At 35.6% G+C, this 20,051-nt stretch overlaps 1 protein-coding gene across 1 annotated transcript in view; it reads left to right on the forward strand.

Annotated features, from left to right (window-relative positions):
• LOC127856445 (uncharacterized) overlaps positions 1-20,051 on the forward strand; it is a 123,180-nt gene that overhangs the window by 6,910 nt on the left and 96,219 nt on the right. The window contains exons 3-4 of the mRNA XM_052392652.1: positions 13,207-13,455; positions 19,682-19,765. Of these exons, the coding sequence (XP_052248612.1) occupies positions 13,207-13,455; positions 19,682-19,765 (333 nt within the window). The remainder of the gene's footprint in view (positions 1-13,206; positions 13,456-19,681; positions 19,766-20,051) is intronic.

Here is a 20,051-nt window from a genome sequence, read left to right on the forward strand (position 1 = left end):
TGATTAGGGAAATACTAAAGTTGATTTAACTCTTTATAATCATCATTCAAATTAAAAGAAAAAAATCATATGATACTTTGTTAGATGTAATTGAATTAAAATTGAGATAAAATACACATAAGACTTTTTTTTTTTTTGGCAATTGGGAATTTTTTGCCACATTTTGGGAAAAATGTATACTTTTTGGGATTGGGAACATAGCCGAATTTCGGCTATAAAATCGGGCTAAAAAAAACCCTGCTATGAATTGGTTTGTATTCCTTGACTTGGTTTATTGTTTGACACATTAATTCTTTGAACAGAAAATTCTTTAAACAGCATAAGTGGGATGTGTTTTATTGATTAATATCACAATTTAGATTTCATTCATCATTGAATTTTTGTAGAAGCATAATAATATGTTCCAGTGATTTTTTTTGCTCATATTTACAGCCGAATTTCGGCTGCTTCCCAATCGCAAAAATACAGCCGAATTTCGGCTGCTTCCCAATCGCAAAAATACAAGTTTTTTCCCAAAAATCTGACCAAAATTTCCCCAAAAAAAGCCCAACTTCCAAAAAAAAATAGAAAAAACAAATTTTTTTTTTTTTTTTTTTTTAGAAAGAAGTCTCATATAACTTAATTATGATTTCTTAAATCTAGGTCTCAACTTTATTTTTAAAACATCTTACAAAATATATAACTTGAATTTAGTCATTTTTGTCCATAAATCATTCCCAAACTTGCCACTTTTATTGATTAAAAAAAAAACAATTTGACCAGACTCCTTTTCTAGAAAACTCCCTGAACATGCACTTAAAAACAATATCACTTCTGTTACTTATAATCCTATTTATAATGCTTAATTTTTCCCAATTTCATGGTTTATCGCGCTATATTTCACGGTTTATCGCGATAATTTTCCCAATCGAAATGGCACAGGCTGTAACAAATTAAAGCAAAAAAAATCACTGTGTTCATTTGTTTACATCCTTGTTCTATCCGACCATGATGTAAATAAGGAAAATAAACATGATCATGAAAAGCTTGCACCATATTTTTGTTGCACTAGGCATGTGCATTTTCCATGTCTTCCAAATATTCAAGCTATATTTTTCTGAGGTTTTGATAATTGTAGTTAATAACATGGAAACAATATTTTAGTAACAAGTATGGGAAATTGGCTCTGTGTTTTGTAGACTGACAATTTTACATAACATTTCTAAAATGCTTTTATTAATGTAAGTAAATCAGTAAGTAAGTAGCCCCAAAAAATAAAAATATTATACATTAAACTTTATTATTTAAGATCATATTAACTATATTATTATTTATATATACAGAAATTATAGATAAAGTACATTATTAATGAGGCAATACAGATATTAACAGCTACTTAGTTAGAATTGATAGTCATTAAGAACAGAATAATTGATACAACTGAATTTACATCCTGCTTTTCTTCCTTTAACATATGAACTTGAATTTCGAATTACGGTAATGATGCATAGTAAGATAGTCATTGTCAAACTATATATTCAATGATTCTGTTTGTTATAGGCACACTTTTCTATTCCAGTCAAAATGGCACTGTTCTTTCATAGGAAGGTAGTGATTTCTGTTCTGAAGTTCACCTTATATGTCAGGTATGCTCTTAAAGCGCCTGAAAACAAAAATAAATGTTATAACACATGAATTTTCCACTCAAATATCTGAAAAAGTAACCTCCCTGTAAATGCAATGTCAAACTAGCAATTATACCTGTGCATAATAAGTAGAACAAGAAGGTAACTTTTTCCCTAACTTCTGAGTTGGCTTGATATAAAACGACTTGTTTCGCAGTAGTTCTATTGCCTAAGCCACATCTACTTTGTCGCCAATTGTACCAGCATCTAAAATAATAAAAAATCTTTATTTAAAGAAGATAGACTTGTTAAGAAATACATCAGATGAAATTACATAATATGCAATTTATATAATACATTTCTTATTTTCAACAAGGTCTTCTAACAAGATACAATTTACAACAAATACATCATATTTCATCTTGAGCAATAAGAACAAAACATAAAGAATCATATATGCATACACATATAATGATATATATTATAATTAAAAACAAATGACAGAACAAATGCAGTATTACAATGTATAACAAGAGTTCCGCGGTCGGAGATGACCGCATTGAAGCCGGATTTTTGATTTAAATGACAGGAAAGTACCTTTCGTGTTTTTGTCAATGCAATACTTAAATTACTGAAATATTGTTCAAAGGTCAAAATGAAATGTAAGTACTTTTCAAGGCATGAGCAAACCTTGTGTTATGTTTTGAATGCATGCATATACATGAACAACAATAACATTTAAGGTCACAAATATGAACTTGAATTGACAATTAGGAAAGTTCAAATGAATGACATTGAAATGACCAGTGGTCATCTTCTAGTACTGGCCAATCTTTATTTCAAGTTTGAAGACTCTAGGTACAAGCATACCAAAGTTATAACATGAAATAAGAACTTTAACATTTTTACATTCAAGGTCACAGTGACCTTGACCTTCAAATGAATGACCTTGAAATGTCCAGTGGTTACTTACTAGTTCTGGCCAACCTTCATGTCAAGTTTCAAGACTCTAGGTCCAAGCATACCAAAGTTATAACAACTTTAACATTTTTACATTCAAGGTCACAGTGACCTTGACCTTCAAATGAATGACCTTGAAATGTCCAGTGGTTACTTACTAGTTCTGGCCAACCTTCATGTCAAGTTTCAAGACTCTAGGTCCAAGCATACCAAAGTTATAACAACTTTAACATTTTTATATTGAAGGTCACAGTGACCTTCACCTTCAAATGAATGACCTTGAAATGACCAGTGGTCATCTGTTAATCCTGGCCAACCTTCATGTCAAGTTTGAAGACTCTAGGTCCAAGCATACCAAAGTTATACCATGAAATAAGAACTTTAACATTTTTACACACATTTTTACATTCAAGGTCACAGTGACCTTGACCTTCAAATGAATGACCTTGAAATGTCCAGTGGTTACTTACTAGTTCTGGCCAACCTTCATGTCAAGTTTCAAGACTCTAGGTCCAAGCATACCAAAGTTATAACAACTTTAACATTTTTATATTGAAGGTCACAGTGACCTTCACCTTCAAATGAATGACCTTGAAATGACCAGTGGTCATCTGTTAATCCTGGCCAACCTTCATGTCAAGTTTGAAGACTCTAGGTCCAAGCATACCAAAGTTATACCATGAAATAAGAACTTTAACATTTTTACATTCAAGGTCACAGTGACCTTGACCTTCAAATGAATGACCTTGAAATGACCAGTGGTTACTAACTAGTTATGGCCAACCTTCATGTCAAGTTTCAAGACTCTAGGTCCAAGCATACCAAAGTTATAACAACTTTAACATTTTTTATATTGAAGGTCACAGTGACCTTGACCTTCAAATGAATGACCTTGAAATGACCAGTGGTCATCTGTTAATCCTGGCCAACCTTCATGTCAAGTTTGAAGACTCTAGGTCCAAGCATACCAAAGTTATACCATGAAATAAGAACTTTAACATTTTCGAGCACGCCGCCACCCCCGCCCGCCCGCCCGCCCGACAACATCAATCTATAAGCCGAGATTTTTTCGAAAAAAAATCCGGCTAAAAATTAAAACATTTACATATAATGTCAGGATTCATTTATTGACAGATTAATGTTATCTGTTAAAAACAATATTTGTAAGTTAGTGCATGATATTTAATTGCATGTTGTTTGCTTACATTACGTATGAAATGCACTAACCAGCCAGCCAGTCAGCAATGATGGCTCAAAATCTAAGTCCCCAATATTTGGACTCCAAGTTGGCAACTTGGAGACATCAAAACGAAGCTGATTATTCTTCCATAATGGTTGCAATTTTCGTTTCATTGACTGTTCATATTTTTTGTTGCAACCTTCATTCTCATTTTGCAGTTGATGTTTGTGTGTTGTGCGCTCAAAATAACGCAGAAAAGACATTAAAATAAATTTATCGCCTCATGTTCTCAACCCAGTAGTAATAATAGTTGTAGCATCTAGCGATATTGACTTACAACACTGTTCGATTAGTGTCTAATCAATGAGTGCTCAAGAGAAATAACAAATGCAGCTTTGAATAAGCGTCTATATGAATCTATTTCGGACATGTTACTAAGTTCGGACACGAAAAAATGCACTCGACCGATCGGGCTACTGGCTTGGAATTTTCACTCGACCGACGCAAAAATCACTCAACTCGGTCCACGGTCGAGTGGGTTACGTCCAAGATTGATATTGTTTTGCACATGTCCGTCCGTCCGTCCATCCACCAAATGGTTTTCGGATGATAACTCAAGAACGCTTACGCCTAGCCAAGGATCATGAAACTTCATAGGTACATTGATCATGACTCGCATATGACCCCTATTGATTTTCAGGTCACTAGGTTAAAGGTCAAGGTCACAGTGACTAGAACCAGTAAAATGGTTTCCGGATGATAGCTCAAGAACGCTTACGCCTAGGATTATGAAACTTCATAGGTACATTGATCATGACTTGCAGATGACCCCTATTGATTTTCAGGTCACTAGGTCAAAGGTCAAGGTCATGGTGGCTCGACACAGAAAAATGGTTTCCGGATGATAACTCAAGAGCACTTACGCCTAGGATCATGAAACTTCATAGGTACATTGATCATGACTCGCAGATGACCCCTATTGATTTTCAGGTCACTAGGTCGAAGGTCAAGGTCACGGTGACTCAAACCAGTAAAATGGTTTCCGGATGATAACTCAAGAACGCTTACGCATAGGATCATGAAACAGTGATTTTTTTCAGGTTTGGGAGTAAGGGGTCAAGTCCCTTGAGGGGGGAAAATTCGCGCGTAAAAGGAGAATTTAAATGCTTAGCAAGTAACAGTACAAAATCAAGTTTTAACACTATAATTCACCATACATAGAGAGAAAAACATTATTCCAACTCTTTTTTTCATCAACATGTTATGTTCATGTTCAAAGATCAACATTTTTTGGCTTTTCTGCAAATTTGTCAATTATTCTGGTGACCTCCTCTTCACCAAGTCTCTACAAACCATACAAATTGTTAATTATATATTTGGTAAGTAAACACGTTGAAATCCTATCCAATCTGCTTCTTGAAAAGTTACATGGTGTCAACTTCATCATATAATATTAACAGACTTACCTTTGTTTTCACCAGACATAAAACATTGCATCCATCAAATCCTACAATTTTTTTATTTATGATTTTTGGTCAATTTTTTCCGATAGCTTTTGCTATTGTGCGACATGGTGGAATACGTACGGTTTGCGGTAGATGTTGTAAAACGAAAGTCGTGATAGTGAACTACGTACGGTTTGCGGTAAAAGAGTAAAGGCTAAAAGAAAGTAAATAAGCGGATGCGGCAGTTAAGGAAAATTATAGTAAATAAATTTGTAACGAAAGACGTATTTAAATGTGGCGTTGATTAAAATTGAATTACACTTCCGAGAGGGGAATTTTAAAAATATTTGGGGGAAAAATATATACTCTAGAGATGGGGGAATGGGGCCCAATAACGCCGAATATTTCATAAAAAATAAAACTGTGAAACTTCATAGGTACATTGATCATGACTCGCAGATGACCCCTATTGATTTTCAGGTCACTAGGTCAAGGTCACTGTGACTCGAACCAGTTAAATGGTTTCCGGATGATAACTCAAGAACACTTACGCCTAGGATTATGAAACTTCATAGGTACATTGATCATGGCTCGCAGATGACCCATATTGATTTTCAGGTCACTAGGTCAAAGGTCAAGGTCACGGTGACTTGACACAGTAAAATGGTTTCCCGATGATAACTCAAGAAAGCTTATGCCTAGGATCATGAAACTTCATAGGTACATTGATCATGACCCGCAGATGACCCTATTGATTTTCAGGTCACTAGGTCAAAGGTCAAGGTCACGACAACTCAACACAGTAAAATGGTTTCCGGATGATAACTCAAGAAAGCTTACGTCTAGGATCATGAAACTTCATAGGAACATTGATCATGACTGGTAGATGACCCATATTGATTTTCAGATCACTAGGTCAAATGTCAAGGTCACAGTGACAAAAAACGTATTCACACAATTGCTGCCACTACAACTGACAGCCCATATGGGGGGCATGCATGTTTTACAAACAGCCCTTGTTAAACATTGTAGTTATTTGACTATTGAATGAATTATCGTTTCGTTTCCATCAAATGACAATATCATATTAAAGTTTAGCATACATATAAAAACAAGAACATGCAAATTGAACTGTCTTTGCGTGCACTCTCTGTACTAGTGATAAAGAGTGATAACAATCTAGCATTTTATGATAAATAACGCAAGTATTCTTTACCCTTTTGTTGTTTGCTTGTTTTCATGATGTCGTTTCGTACACTACAGTAACGTACAATCTTAACACGTAATAGCTTAGTTTACATTTGCCGGTACTCGATCGTTAAATACGTTAATTGTGTACAGTACACTCCACGCGTTTTCCCCAAAAAACGCACTCCCTCCGCAGGGTTATTTCTGCTAGCGAGTTGAGAGAGCGAGGTGAACTTGATAAAACGCTCGGCGTTACGCCGCGTTCGCTAATTCCAACGGCGTGTATTACTTTAGCCTAGTCGGTAAATGCAGACAATTCCCGTTCTTATCAGTGACCGCCGCGCAACGCCGCGTTAGCAGTGTGCTACTGGGCATGCCAAAAAAATAAAAACATTGTTATAATAAATTGCTTAAAAACTGTAGTACATGTACATCAGGGATGTATAATCTATTATACATCCCTGTGTACATGTATAAAAAAGATAAAATTAATACGTATAAAAATTATGTTTTTTAATTCACAGGTACGTCTACAATTTGAATGAATATAAGACATTTGACAAATTAATATTTAAATCATAACACATATAAGACAATAATAAATGTTCCGTAAAATTTCCAAATGAGAATAATAATAAGTAATCCAAAACACACTATGATTTTTAATGTTAACACGACGTTTACAAATGCTTCCAATATACAGTCATCATGTATATTTCCCGACCAAAGCGCGCAAAAATTATGCTGCAATGTACAAGGTCAAGGTATACTCCTGCTGCGTGTATTGATTTTTTTTATACAAACTTTGTAGCGCAGAGAACATTGAATTTTGTTGATTTTGGTTAAAAGTTTCTTTGGTATTTTTTAACAAAATTATATCGCAAATAAGTTGATATTTCCTCCAAAATAATTTCAAATCGAACACGCCGAATCTTTATTGTTACGGTATTTTAGTAGAGTAATTATTTTAACAGTAATTGTACTGTAAACTGATTAAAGAAGACATCTGGGCGGAACTGGATTTTAAATGTTTGACGTTATGAAAACACGCAAAGCTTGTCTACTGACCTATTGTGTAGTCTGCTGTCTGCAGTGTTTTGACAAAAGGGATTAACATGTGTGAATGTCACTCTGCCGATTTGGTCCATAATTACTGGAAAACATTGTTTTGAATGTCGACGCAACAAGAATACAACTGTGAATATTAAATGCAACTATCAACTCAATAGTTACCACCTTCTTTTAGCAATCAATGGAATAACCTAACTTCTAAGAGAAAATAAATGCATTAGCGAGCAGAGAATTGACTTTGTTCCGACAATTAAAACCATTCCTTATGCATTTTTTGAACGTGTTTACTTGAGTAAGTTATGCCTTAAGACAGGAAGCGGCTTTTCTTTGATTACGTCAAACTGTCAATTCACACAGATTTGCGAGATTTTTAGGGTCCTTGGTTCTTTGTTTACATGTTCAGTATAGAAAATCACCTGCTAACATGAAAACTTTGGATTAAATTATCAAAATAAAAACAATGTTGCAAACTGTGTTCATATTAATTGGTAAGTATTAGTTAAAAGAAGACGTTTTGTTTGTCGTAAATCAACGAGTTTTCTATACAACAACTACTTCTACAACCACGTCGGGATCGATCTATCTTGGTTGTTTTTTTTAATTGTAAATATTATACTACATGTACCTGTATGTACTTGTAATAAATGTAATTTTATTTGAAAATCAGGAAGTCAAACAAAATTAAATTGATCGTTATCTGGTAAAACGCGGAGTTTCCCCCGCTTTGCAAACGCCGAGGGTCGCCGCATTGGATTATCAGTTTTGCCGATCGTTAACCGCCGCGTCCAAAATCATGCAAACGCCGCGTCTCGCGGGATTTTCTTAATCTCCCTCTTGGTCAATCCCCGCGGAGTATGGAAGGAAATTGGGGAAAACGCGTGGAGTGTACTGTAGCAGTGAAATTGCACAATATTTTTAATTTATAGTTATTTAACACTGTATTATTATGTTTAAACGGGCTAATATATATATACACTTGTTCCTGTTAATCCATTTTGGACAAATATCTTCATTTTTTTTTAAATATGTCAAAATATTTTATTTAAGCAAATGTTTTGTATTTTTGGCGTTACAATTTTGCTTAGATGATCGCTCAATATGCCAAAAGATGACATGGAGGTATCATAAATTGTGTTTAATGACTAGACACATATATGCCACATGTGGTTTATGCAGGGACCCAAGAAGAGGTTCCTGGATTTATGACACCATGTGTTCTTTGTAATTGTTTGGACAGTATCCGATCATAGCAAGATAATCGGTTTATGATGAACAAAGGTGCAATAAAACACCGGGTTAAAAACGCTAAAACAAAGAGTGTCAAAATTGGTGTGAATAATTAAATAAAAACAATTACATTTATCAAGAGAATTTATTAAATGTGTAACAAGAAAGGTTTTTACAGAAATAAATGTTCAAATCAGTTACTATATGTTGCGTACATAAAGTCGATCTATTTGCTGTTTGTTAACATCCTTATTTGTGTTTGTTCATTAAATTTGTTTTATTATGCCCCCCTTCGAAGTAGAGGGGGTATATTGCTTTGCTCATGTCGGTCGGTCGGTCTGTCGGTCGGTCTGTCGGTCCGTCCACCAGGTGGTTGTCAGACGATAACTCAAGAACGCTTGGGCCTAGGATATTGAAACTTCATAGGTACATTGATCATCACTCGCAGATGACCCCTATTGATTTTGAAGTCACTAGGTCAAAGGTCAAGGTCACGGTGACCAGAAATAGTAAAATGGTTTTTGAATGATAACTCAAGAACGCATACGCCTAGTTCTCAAGGCTTTATGGACCAGTGGTAGTTAGATACATTTTTTTCTCAAAGGTCCCAAATTAAAATCCTGGCAAGAACAAACAAAAAATTTTAACCACTGCCAAAGGCAGAAGGATATAGAATTGTCATTGTCCGTTCATCAGTCTTTAAGTCGTTCTTTAAGTCGTTCAGTCTGTTTGTCACACAATTTTCAGGACTATGTCTAAGAACCTATATATAATATCAACATGAAACTTCATGGTTCTATATATATCAGTAGGGAGAAGTGCCATTCACAAGAACCATAACCCTGCACTTTCTTAAATAAGAGTGAATGCCCTTTGTTTTTTGTTTTTTGATGTACCTTTACAAGGCATTATCTCAGAATATGATATAAGATTTCAACATTAAACTTAATGAGTGAATGGATACCAATAAGGAAAAGTGCCATGCATTAGAACCATAACCCTACACGTTTTTAAATTAGAGTAAGAGTTATTGTCCTTTTTGACGATGCTGGAACAGCGTCGTCTAAGGTTTGATAATCAGTAAAAAAAAATCTTCACAATTGGGACCTATGTAAAAGACCGAGCCAGTCCGATTGAGATAACTCGATTTTTCAGTTACTTCCCTTGGCATTCGCTACTGCGTAGGAGATTGCTCGTTGATTTTCATTGATAACATTCTCCTAGCAGAGTTGTTGTTCTTGTTGATAAAGGTAAATATTAATAGAACAGCATATCCTGGGGAAACAGATTCAATAAGTGTATCAGAACGTTAATTTAAAATTAGTAATTTTACATCCATTTTATTTTTATGGACCAATGAAACAACTATATATTTTCTCTATTTTGTTTGATATTTGTTCTCGATTTAGTAAATAAATGGAGAATAAAAACATGTAATATTAACTTTTTACATGATCACAAAACTAAAGAATGCGAACAATTTCGAACCTGCAAATTGTAAACGCTGCACTGCTATGATATATGTAGATATAACAACATTTCTTTGCGTAATTGTTCGTCCCGCTAGCGCAGTGGTAAGGACGATCGCTTTTTCACCTTTACGACACCGGTTCGATTCCCGCTCCCGGCGCAATGTTATATTTTGTCTGTTTTGTGGTCACCATTCCGGATAATCTCATCCCCCCCCCCCGCAGCATTTGACCATATAAAAAATTAAAAAGTATTTCAGTACAAAACAAATAGCTGGAAATTGCAGCTATCATTCAAAATTCGTCCCAACTTTCGTCAATCTAATCTTATTAGGTAGGAGTGCTGGACACACTCCGGGTCCCAACATTATGCAGCCTCAGCGCGGAGGTAACTCATTACCTTAAAAAAACACAAATACACAGACTGGGTGCAGCCTAGGCGCGTATAGACTCAAACAAGGCAACAAACTCAAGTGCGGGCACAACCATTTAAAATTTACATACTGAATACGATATTCTAACAGAAATTACACAACCACCTAAGTGTACATACCATGTTTGATATTTCGTTCGATTGTTAGATTTCAGCACATACATGTATAAGGTCATTTCACTATTAGTTAACTTATCCATATGTTCGTGGGCGAACTCGGATAGTCAAGTGCTCATACGATTGAGCTCACATGGTCCGGCTATGTGCTCATACCTACTTTCGAGAATCATCATGAATGTATTGCCATACTTAATGAACAAGAATGCGACCCGCCTCCCAGTTTCGCTCAATGGTTACCCACGGGTACTACTTCCCCGTACCCCTAAACTTTTTTTCGTACCAAAAATGTTTCGTACGCAAATTTTTTTTGTACCAAATTTTTTTTCATACCAAAAATTTCGTACCCAAATTTTTTATCGTACCCAAATGTTCGTATCAACATACACAATTGTGGTGATATAGATAGACTTAAATTGATGTTTTATATCCATCCTCTTCAAAAGCATCGTCACACCAGTACTGTCAGTACTTTGATTTGTTTTTGTATGATGTTACTTTTCAGGGCTATATCTCAAACTTGATAAAAAGATTTCAACATGAAAATTCATGGGTGTGTATAGGTTTCAATGAAGAGAAGTGACATGCACAAGAACCATAAGCTATTGTTTGTCCTCCGGCGTGTGTCGTCCAGCGTCAACATTGACCTTTTTAACACTCTAGAGGGCACATTTATTGTCCAATTTTCATTTAAGTTAGTAAGAACATTTGTTCTTATGATATCTGGGTTGAGTTAAAAAATGGTTTCAATCTATTTGAAACAATACTGCATAGGGGCAGGGCAATTTTCCTTATACAGGATTCTCAATAACTTTTGAGCCAACAGGCCCAAATGTGAAACCAACAGGCCTTCTAGGGGGTCCGTGGGGCATGCTCCCCCTGAACATTTTTAAATTGAGCACTTGATCTCCTGCATTTTGGACCATTTTATGGCTATTTTAGTGGTCAACCAGGCACTTAAATTTGAGCATTTGTATGTGCATTTTATGAATTTTATCTTTTTTAACTAACAAAAGATAAATGGAAAAAGCTCTTTATTACCTTTGTAAAATTTTAACTCGATCAACTTGTGATGAAAAGAACGTCAAAATATTTTACTGCTTTTTGACCGATTCCAATATGCGCCTTTTCATTGTAGTTGTTGTAATGCGTTAAGGGAGATAATGAAGCGACATCTTTGCTTAATAGAAAATAGGAGCCAAATTACCAAAAAGAAACACAAATTTTGAAAAATCGATTGCCAATTTACCAAATCTGAGCGAATCATTTTCAACCGACAAAAATCTGATTTCAAACGGCCTATTTGGCCGGCGGCTGGCTCTTATTGAGAACCCTGCTTATATGGCTATAATAAACCCGTGTGAACACTCTTGAAGTCAAATTTATGGTCCAACTTGTTCAAAACTTTTGGTCTAATGACAGCTCTGCTGAGTTTCAAAATGGTGATGGTTCGTCGAAAAACATGTCAGTCAGGGGGCGGGGCATTTTTCTTTATATGGCTACATTCTAGAAGTCACATTTTTAGTGCAATTTAAATGAAACTTAGTCAGAACACTTGTTCTCATGATTTCTTGGTTGAGTTTGAAAATTATTGCGATTTGTTGAAAAAGATGGCCACCGGGGGTTGGGCAGTTTTCCCTCTATGGCTTATAGTGAAAACTTGTTGACACTATTAGCCACATTTATTCGCCAGTCTTCATGAAATTTTGTCAGAACAGTTTTAATTGTCTGATATTGAAACTGGGTTATATGAGCTCAAACATTAGGTCACTAGGTCAAATAAAATAACAAACATGTTAATACTGATAGTCACTTTTTTGGTCCAATCTGCATGAATCAGCTATCACTTTCTCAGAATTGTCTAGTTCCTTTGGGTCTCAGGTGAGCGCCTTAAGTTCCATTGCCCTTTTGTTATATTTGAAATACTGAGTAGTCAGGATTTTAGTTGTTGTTTGTTTCTGGTATTGTTTAAATATATTTTGTTGTTTCTTGTTGTTCCCACCCTATTACTTGGAACACCGTTGAATGTAACTAACCACAAGAGTTTAGCATGCATTTAATTATAACAAAAATGTTTTGATTCACTGTATAAATGTAGATGTCAATTGACATTGAGATCGCATCATAGTGGATCTAAATTTTACAATTTATACTTACATAAAGACTTTTTCCAAATACACACACACAAAGAATTTAGCATGTTTTTAAAATCAGACTGGCATTTTACAAATTTAGCTTAAGAACATACGAGTCTAGTTTTAAGCCCTTTCTTTACTAAACCTGAGAGTTACTCATATCTCAATATCTCTTTTCTAAACCTGAGGATTACTGATATCTCAATATCTCATTTCTAAACCTGAGAGTTCCATATACTGATATCTCAATACCTTATTTCAAAACCTGAGAGTTACTGATATTTTAATATACCATTTCAAAACCTGAGAGTTACTGATATCCCAATATCTCATTTCGAAACCTGAGAGTTACTGATATCTCAATATCTCATTTCAAGACGAAGTCTGATGTTGGGGACATTGGGCACTACGCAAACCTCGACGAGATTCGTCGTCATATGAAGTTACCTCCCCAGCAAGAAGCCTTACCGCAACTCTCGCAGGGTCGTTTGGTCAAACCTCTTGGCGAGGATTGGCAACAATTCGAAGAAAATAAGACCAAGCGACCGTTCTACCATAACACTAAGACCGGGGAGTGTAAATGGAAACCGCCAAAGGGCAACTATCACCAACAAAAAGAGAAAAAGGTGAGGGAAATATCTATGACGACATTTTATGCAAATTTTGACATGTGTATTTTGTTTTAGATTTAAAAGTTATTTAAAGATATTTTATAGGCTTTTGTAAAGTTAGACTTATAACCTGTTACATGTATATGACTTGAATCAACCTGTCAAGGGTTTCCGTGGCAACGTGGATATGGGGTCTGTCTAGCGACCGGGAGGTCACAGGTTCGATTCCCACTTGGAGCGTACCTTCGATCTCCCCCAAAGGCACCAAGTACTGGTTCTTAGTCCCAGGAAACAGACTGGAGAGCATTTCAATAAGCCATAGGCTTTCGATGCAATCAAGCAAAAATAAATAGGTTTAAAGTAAACTAAGTATCCTGTCTTTTTGATGCAAGATAATAGTAAAAATTGGATATGAGATTACACAAGCAGGAATGTATGCATGTAACAAATATGGATAAACATATACTTTCTTTCATGTTTCCTTCAAATAAGAGAAAATTAACATTACAGGCCCATGCTATGAAAGATAATGATAGATGTTTTATCAGTGTTTTTTCACCATTTTGGGAATGGGGCCCAGTCCCTTTCAATTGGGAAATATTGCATTCTTTTGACTAAATTTGGGAAATTAACGTTGTTGATTTTATGCTTAAAAATACTTTCAAATTGATAATAATTACAGTGTGACTATAAGACACAACTAGAAGGCCTTAGCATGACTAAAAGACAGCTGGTTGATGTACTAGTAATTACCTTGTACATTGCAGCATAATTTTCGCGCGCTTTTGTCGGGAAATATACATGATGACTGTATATTGGAAGCATTTGTAAACGTCGTGTTAACATTAAAAATCGTAGTGTGTTTCGGATTACTAGTTATTATTCTCATTTGGAAACTTTACGTAACATTTATTCTTGTCTTATATGTGTTATGATTTAAATATTAATTTGTCAAATGTCTTATATTCATTCATATTGTAGACGTACCTGTGAATTAAAAAACATAATTTTTATACGTATTAATATTCTATACAATTATCTTTTTAACCAGGTTTTCCGAAGGAAAAAACTGGTTATTAGATTGGCGAATGCGGGCGGGCTGGCTGGCTGGCTGGCTGGCTGGCTGGCTGGCTGGCTGGCTGGCTGGCTGGCGGGCTGGCGGGCGGGCGGAACAAGCTTGTCCGGGCCATAACTATGTCGTTCATTGTCATATTTTAAAATCATTTGGCACATTTGTTCACCATCATTGGACGGTGTGTCGTGCGAAATAATTACGTCGATATCTCCAAGGTCAAGGTCACACTTTGAGTTCAAAGGTCAAAATTGGCAATAAATGAGCTTGTCTGGGCCATAACTATGTCATTCATTGTGAGATTTTACAATTATTTGGCACATTTGTTCACCATCATGGGACGGTGTGTCGCACGAAAGAATCACGTCAATATCTCCAATGTCAAGGTCACCACAACTTAAAATAGATTTATTTTGAAACAAACTTACAAAGGGGGTTAATTTTGTTTGTTCATTTCAAAAGTTCAGTTTGAGTTGTCTCCCTTAATCAGATTTTTTTTCACAATGAAAACCTGGTTTTGTGACAATTTTGTCCCTTGTTTATACATGTACTACAGTATTTAAACAATTTATTATTTTTATTTTTTGGCATGCCGAGTAGCACACTTCTAACGCGGCGTTGCGCGGCGGTCACTGATAAGAACGGAAATTGTCTGCATTTACCGACTAGGCTAAAGTAATACACGCCGCAAGAATAAGCGTAACGCCGAGCATTTTATCAAGTTCACCTCGCTCTCTCAACGCCGCGTGAACACTCGCTAGCAGAAAAAAACCCGCGGAGGGAGCTCGTTTTTTGGGGGAAAACGCGTGGAGTGTACTGTAGATTTTTAAAAAATCTAGACATTCAGACCTTCAATATTCTCAAGATATATTTTTTCAGTGATGTCCAATTTGGTTAGATTTTTAGCTCATCTATTTTTTGAAAAAAAATTATGAGCTATTGTCATCACCTTGGCGTCGGCGTTGGCGTTGGCGTCGGCGTCCGGTTAAGTTTTGCGTTTAGGTCCACTTTTCTCAGAAAGTATCAATGCTATTGCATTCAAACTTGGTACACTTACTAATTATCATGAGGGGACTGGGCAGGCAAAGTTAGATAACTCTGGCGTGCATTTTGACAGAATTATGTGCCCTTTTTATACTTAAAAAATTGAAAATTTTGGTTAAGTTTTGCGTTTAGTTCGACTTTTCTCAGTAAGTATCAATGCTATTGCATTCAAACTTGGTACACTTACTTACTATCATGAGGGGACTGGGCAGGCAAAGTTAGATAACTCTGGCATGCATTTTGACAGAATTATGTGCCCTTTTTATACTTAGAAAATTGACAATTTTGGTTAAGTTTTGTGTTTAGGTCCATTTTATTCCTTAAGCATCAAAGCTATTGCTTTCATACTTGCAACACTTACTAACTATCATAAGGGGACTGTGCAGGCAAAGTAATGTAACTCTGACTGGCATTTTGACAGAATTATGTGCCCTTTTTATACTTAGAAAATTGAAAATTTGATTAAGTTTTGTGTTTAGGTCCACTTTATTCCTACAGTATCAAAGCTATTGCTTTCATACTTGCAAGATTAATGAACTATCATAAGGGGACGGTGCAGGCAAAGTTATGTAACTCTGACTGGCATTTGGACGGAATTATGGGCCCTTTATACTTAGAAAATTGAAAATTTGGTTAAGATTTATGTTTTGGTCCACTTTACCCCTAAAGTATCATAGATATTGCTTTCATACTTGGAACACTCACAAACTATCATAAGGGTACAGTAAAAGGACAAGTTGCATAACTCTGGTTGTCATTGTTACGGAATTATGGCCCTTTTTTGACTTAGTAACTTTTAATATATGGTTAAATTTTGTGTTTCGATCCACTCGAAGTATCAAGGCTATTGCTTTCAAACTTCAAATACTTACATGCTATCATGAGGTTACTGTACCTGGCAACTTGAATTTTACTTTGACCTTTGAATGACCTTGACTCTCAAGGTCAAATTATTAAATTTTGCTAAAATTGCCATAACTTCTTTATTTATGATAAGATTTGATTGATACTTTGATGAAACTACTCTTACCTGACATACCACAATAGACTTCACCCAAACCATCCCCCGTGCCCTCCCCCCCTCCCCCCCCCCTCCCCCCTCCCCCCCCCCTAATTTTTTTTTATTTTTTTTTTTTTTTTTTTTAAGATCATCTCACAAATGACCACCACACCCTCACACTATACCCCCACCCCCACCCCACCCCCCCCCCCCAATTTTTTTTTTTGATTTTTTTTTTTTTTTTTTTTTTTTTTTTAAGATCATCTCACAAATTATCACCACACACATTTTTTTTTTTAAACGGTTATGTTTGAAATACCGTCGAACCATCGCACCCAAACCCCCCCCCCCCCCCCCCACCCCCCCCCCCCCCCGATTTTTTTTTTTTTTTTTTTTTTTCGCTTTTTTGGAAGATAATGTAATAAATGTCCACAACCCCACACTATACACCCCTCTTCACTCCACTCCTCCCTCCTTTGTGATTGAAAATGAGAGTCCCTTCACCTTTAAAAAGAAAATAGATGAGCGGTCTGCACCCGCAAGGCGGTGCTCTTGTTTTATTTTCTATTCAAGACAATTGTAAATAATATCATAATTTGTGTCAGAAAGAGACATTTGGATGAACGTTATTGCCAAATAACTGTTTGTGTTTCCTATTGCTTTTATGACTTGACTGACGAAATCAACCCTTAACAAAAACAAATTGGATGTATAAAGAACTATGCTGCCAAACTCAAAATTACTTCATTTGGCCGTTTTTATTTTGAATTAATAATAAAAATGCCAAATAAAGCTTAAGAATAACGCTTGTACAAAACTAATCACATAAAATGCCTGAATACTAAATCTTCAATTTTCACAATATAATCTTCTTCATAAAACCTTGGAATGCCAAAAACTTCCTTGTTTCTATCATTGTTTAATTTACAGTCAAGTGTGGTTAAAAATTATTAGTTGGAATGGACCATTGGCATTAGAACTTTTAAGTGTTTTGTCTAGCATTGGTTAAGAGGCTTTGATTTCTTTCCCCGTGTTCACAAAACATTTGACATTAATTTTCCATTACATTTGACATTGATTTTATTATTTTTTGTAAACAATTTTTTGCAATTTGGTTTTCACAAGAAAACAAATCAATGTATAAGGGGATTTGAAGACGGCTTAAAGGGGACATGTGAAATATATGAAATATTGTATTAAGTGGTCTTTAGTAGGTATGCAAACAATTGCTTTGACGTGCGCATGTGATAGCTGTCATGTCATGTGACAGTGTGCACGTCTTAGCTAGCATGTATGGATGCAGCCTAAGGAAAGTCTTGAAATGTCATCCATTTGTTACTAGTGCGCTGAAGAAATCTGTCAATTTCTTTTATATTGGCTGACCGTATTCGCATTCTCATGGGTCAACATACATGTGCACAAGTCATTTGATAGCTATGACGTGGGCACGCAATACAGACCGCTAAATAAAATATTTCCTATGTCCTCCTAATGCCACCGTTAAATCCAGCAAGATTACCAATAAAATCTTACCATTTTCGCATTGGTTGATTTCAATGCCATTTCTGGGAACAATGAATGTACATGTAGATCTATTCTTTTTATTTTGGGTTACCGGTAAGTAGAGGGGCAAGCAACACACTCATTGGTTGATTACAAAGCCATTTCTGGGAACAATTAATGTAGATCTATTCTTTTTATTTTGGGTTAAATTGAGGGGCAAACAAAGAGCTCTAAACATAATCTTGTGTGTGGATCTTATAATTTCGTATGTCCTGGACAATTGACAGATTACATTAGATTTATTGCAATCTCTTTTAAACTTGATTGTATCAAACTAGTTTTAAGAGTTAGTTTTCCTGGACACCTTAACTGAACAAAGAAAGTAATGACTTTCTGCGGGACTGAGTCCGTCTCAGTCAATTAACTTATATCCTTTTGACAATTAAATTAATACTGATCTTATGTTTATCTCTTAAATAAACAGCATGGACATTAATCACTCCAACATTCGAGATTTACTCTAACAAGCTCGGAAATTGCACTCTTCTCTTGAATATATACACATCTGTGACATGGTTGTCTTCTCACACTGAGATTTTGTAAGAAAAAAAACATTTGTAACTATATAAATTGGCCGTGCTCTGTGAAAATGGGGTTTAATGCATGTGCGAAAAATTATGTCCCAGATTAGATGTGAAAAATTAAGTCCTTGTGCAGTCTGCACAGGCTAATCAGGGACAACACTTTCCCCTTTTATGAAATTTGTCATTTTAAGAAAGTCTCTTCTTAGCAAAAATGCAGTTAAGGTGTCAAATGTCGTCACTGATAAGCTTGTGCAGACTAGACAGGCTAATCTGGGACAACACTTTACGCACATGCATTAAACCCGCTTTTCACAGAGCGCGGCTCAAATACATTTAAGGAAGATAAATGAGACAAAATCTCTGGAGGTTATTATCAACCCTTTCAGCGCTGGAACCCAATTTTAAAGGCCTTTGCAAACAATTTGGATCCAGATGAGACGCCACAAAACGTGGCGTCTCATCAGGATCCAAACTGTTTGCTATTCTGATAGTATTCTTTGAAAAAAAATCAAATAAAATGCTAATTTTAGAAATTAAGCAGACGACAAATTTCCCAGCATGCAAAGGGTTAAGTAGATCTCTGTTGAGTGCTTGACCACAAATCAGTGGGTCCTGAGTTAGATCCCCGGTCTGGCCTCATAACTTATAATTGTTTGGGCATTGGTCATGAAATCCCTTATAAGGCCATTCCACATACACTTTGAAGTGGTAAACAAGCTATCCCACGAAAGAGTGAGTTGCTCAACTGACCACTGTGACGTGATTGAAATACAGTTGAAAACAGGGAGAAATGCAACTAAACAAATAAAAAATTAGAATAGAGGAAAAGTTGTCGTCCGGTTTAAAACGTTTGTGTATTACTACTCCTGACAAAATATTAAAGTAAACGCTATGTAATGTTAGAACTATATACACATAATTAAATGGAAAGTAGTTAAAATTATGGGGAGGAGATTGTTTCAAAAAAGAGAGAGAGGGAGGGAGTTTTACAACCATTGAGATTATGTTAACATGTGTTCTCTTTTATCATTTCATCAGTGGATTCCAACACAGGACGAATCGGGTAGGAACTATTTGTACCGGTTCAGCGACGAAATAACACACACTAGTTGGCAACTTCCAGTGAGTATGTGCATGCAAATTGCTTGTTCATGAACGGTACGACTAAAGTGCATTTATGACTCATATTCGCGAATAGGACTGAAAGAGGTGAATATGAACAGATATCGGCTGTTTTAAAATGATTTTCTAACATGTTTTGATATGGAAATCTTTCTTTGAATAAAAATCTTCCTAACATATTAATACCAGGCTTTTTCCGCTCCATTTTGGGAATACGCCACACTGGAATTTTGGGAATTTCGCGTCGTGAAAACCCCCATTTTGGGAAAAAAATTATTCGCAAAAT

This window comes from Dreissena polymorpha, chromosome 13 (assembly GCF_020536995.1).
Source record: "Dreissena polymorpha isolate Duluth1 chromosome 13, UMN_Dpol_1.0, whole genome shotgun sequence".
Classification (NCBI taxonomy): domain Eukaryota; kingdom Metazoa; phylum Mollusca; class Bivalvia; order Myida; family Dreissenidae; genus Dreissena; species Dreissena polymorpha.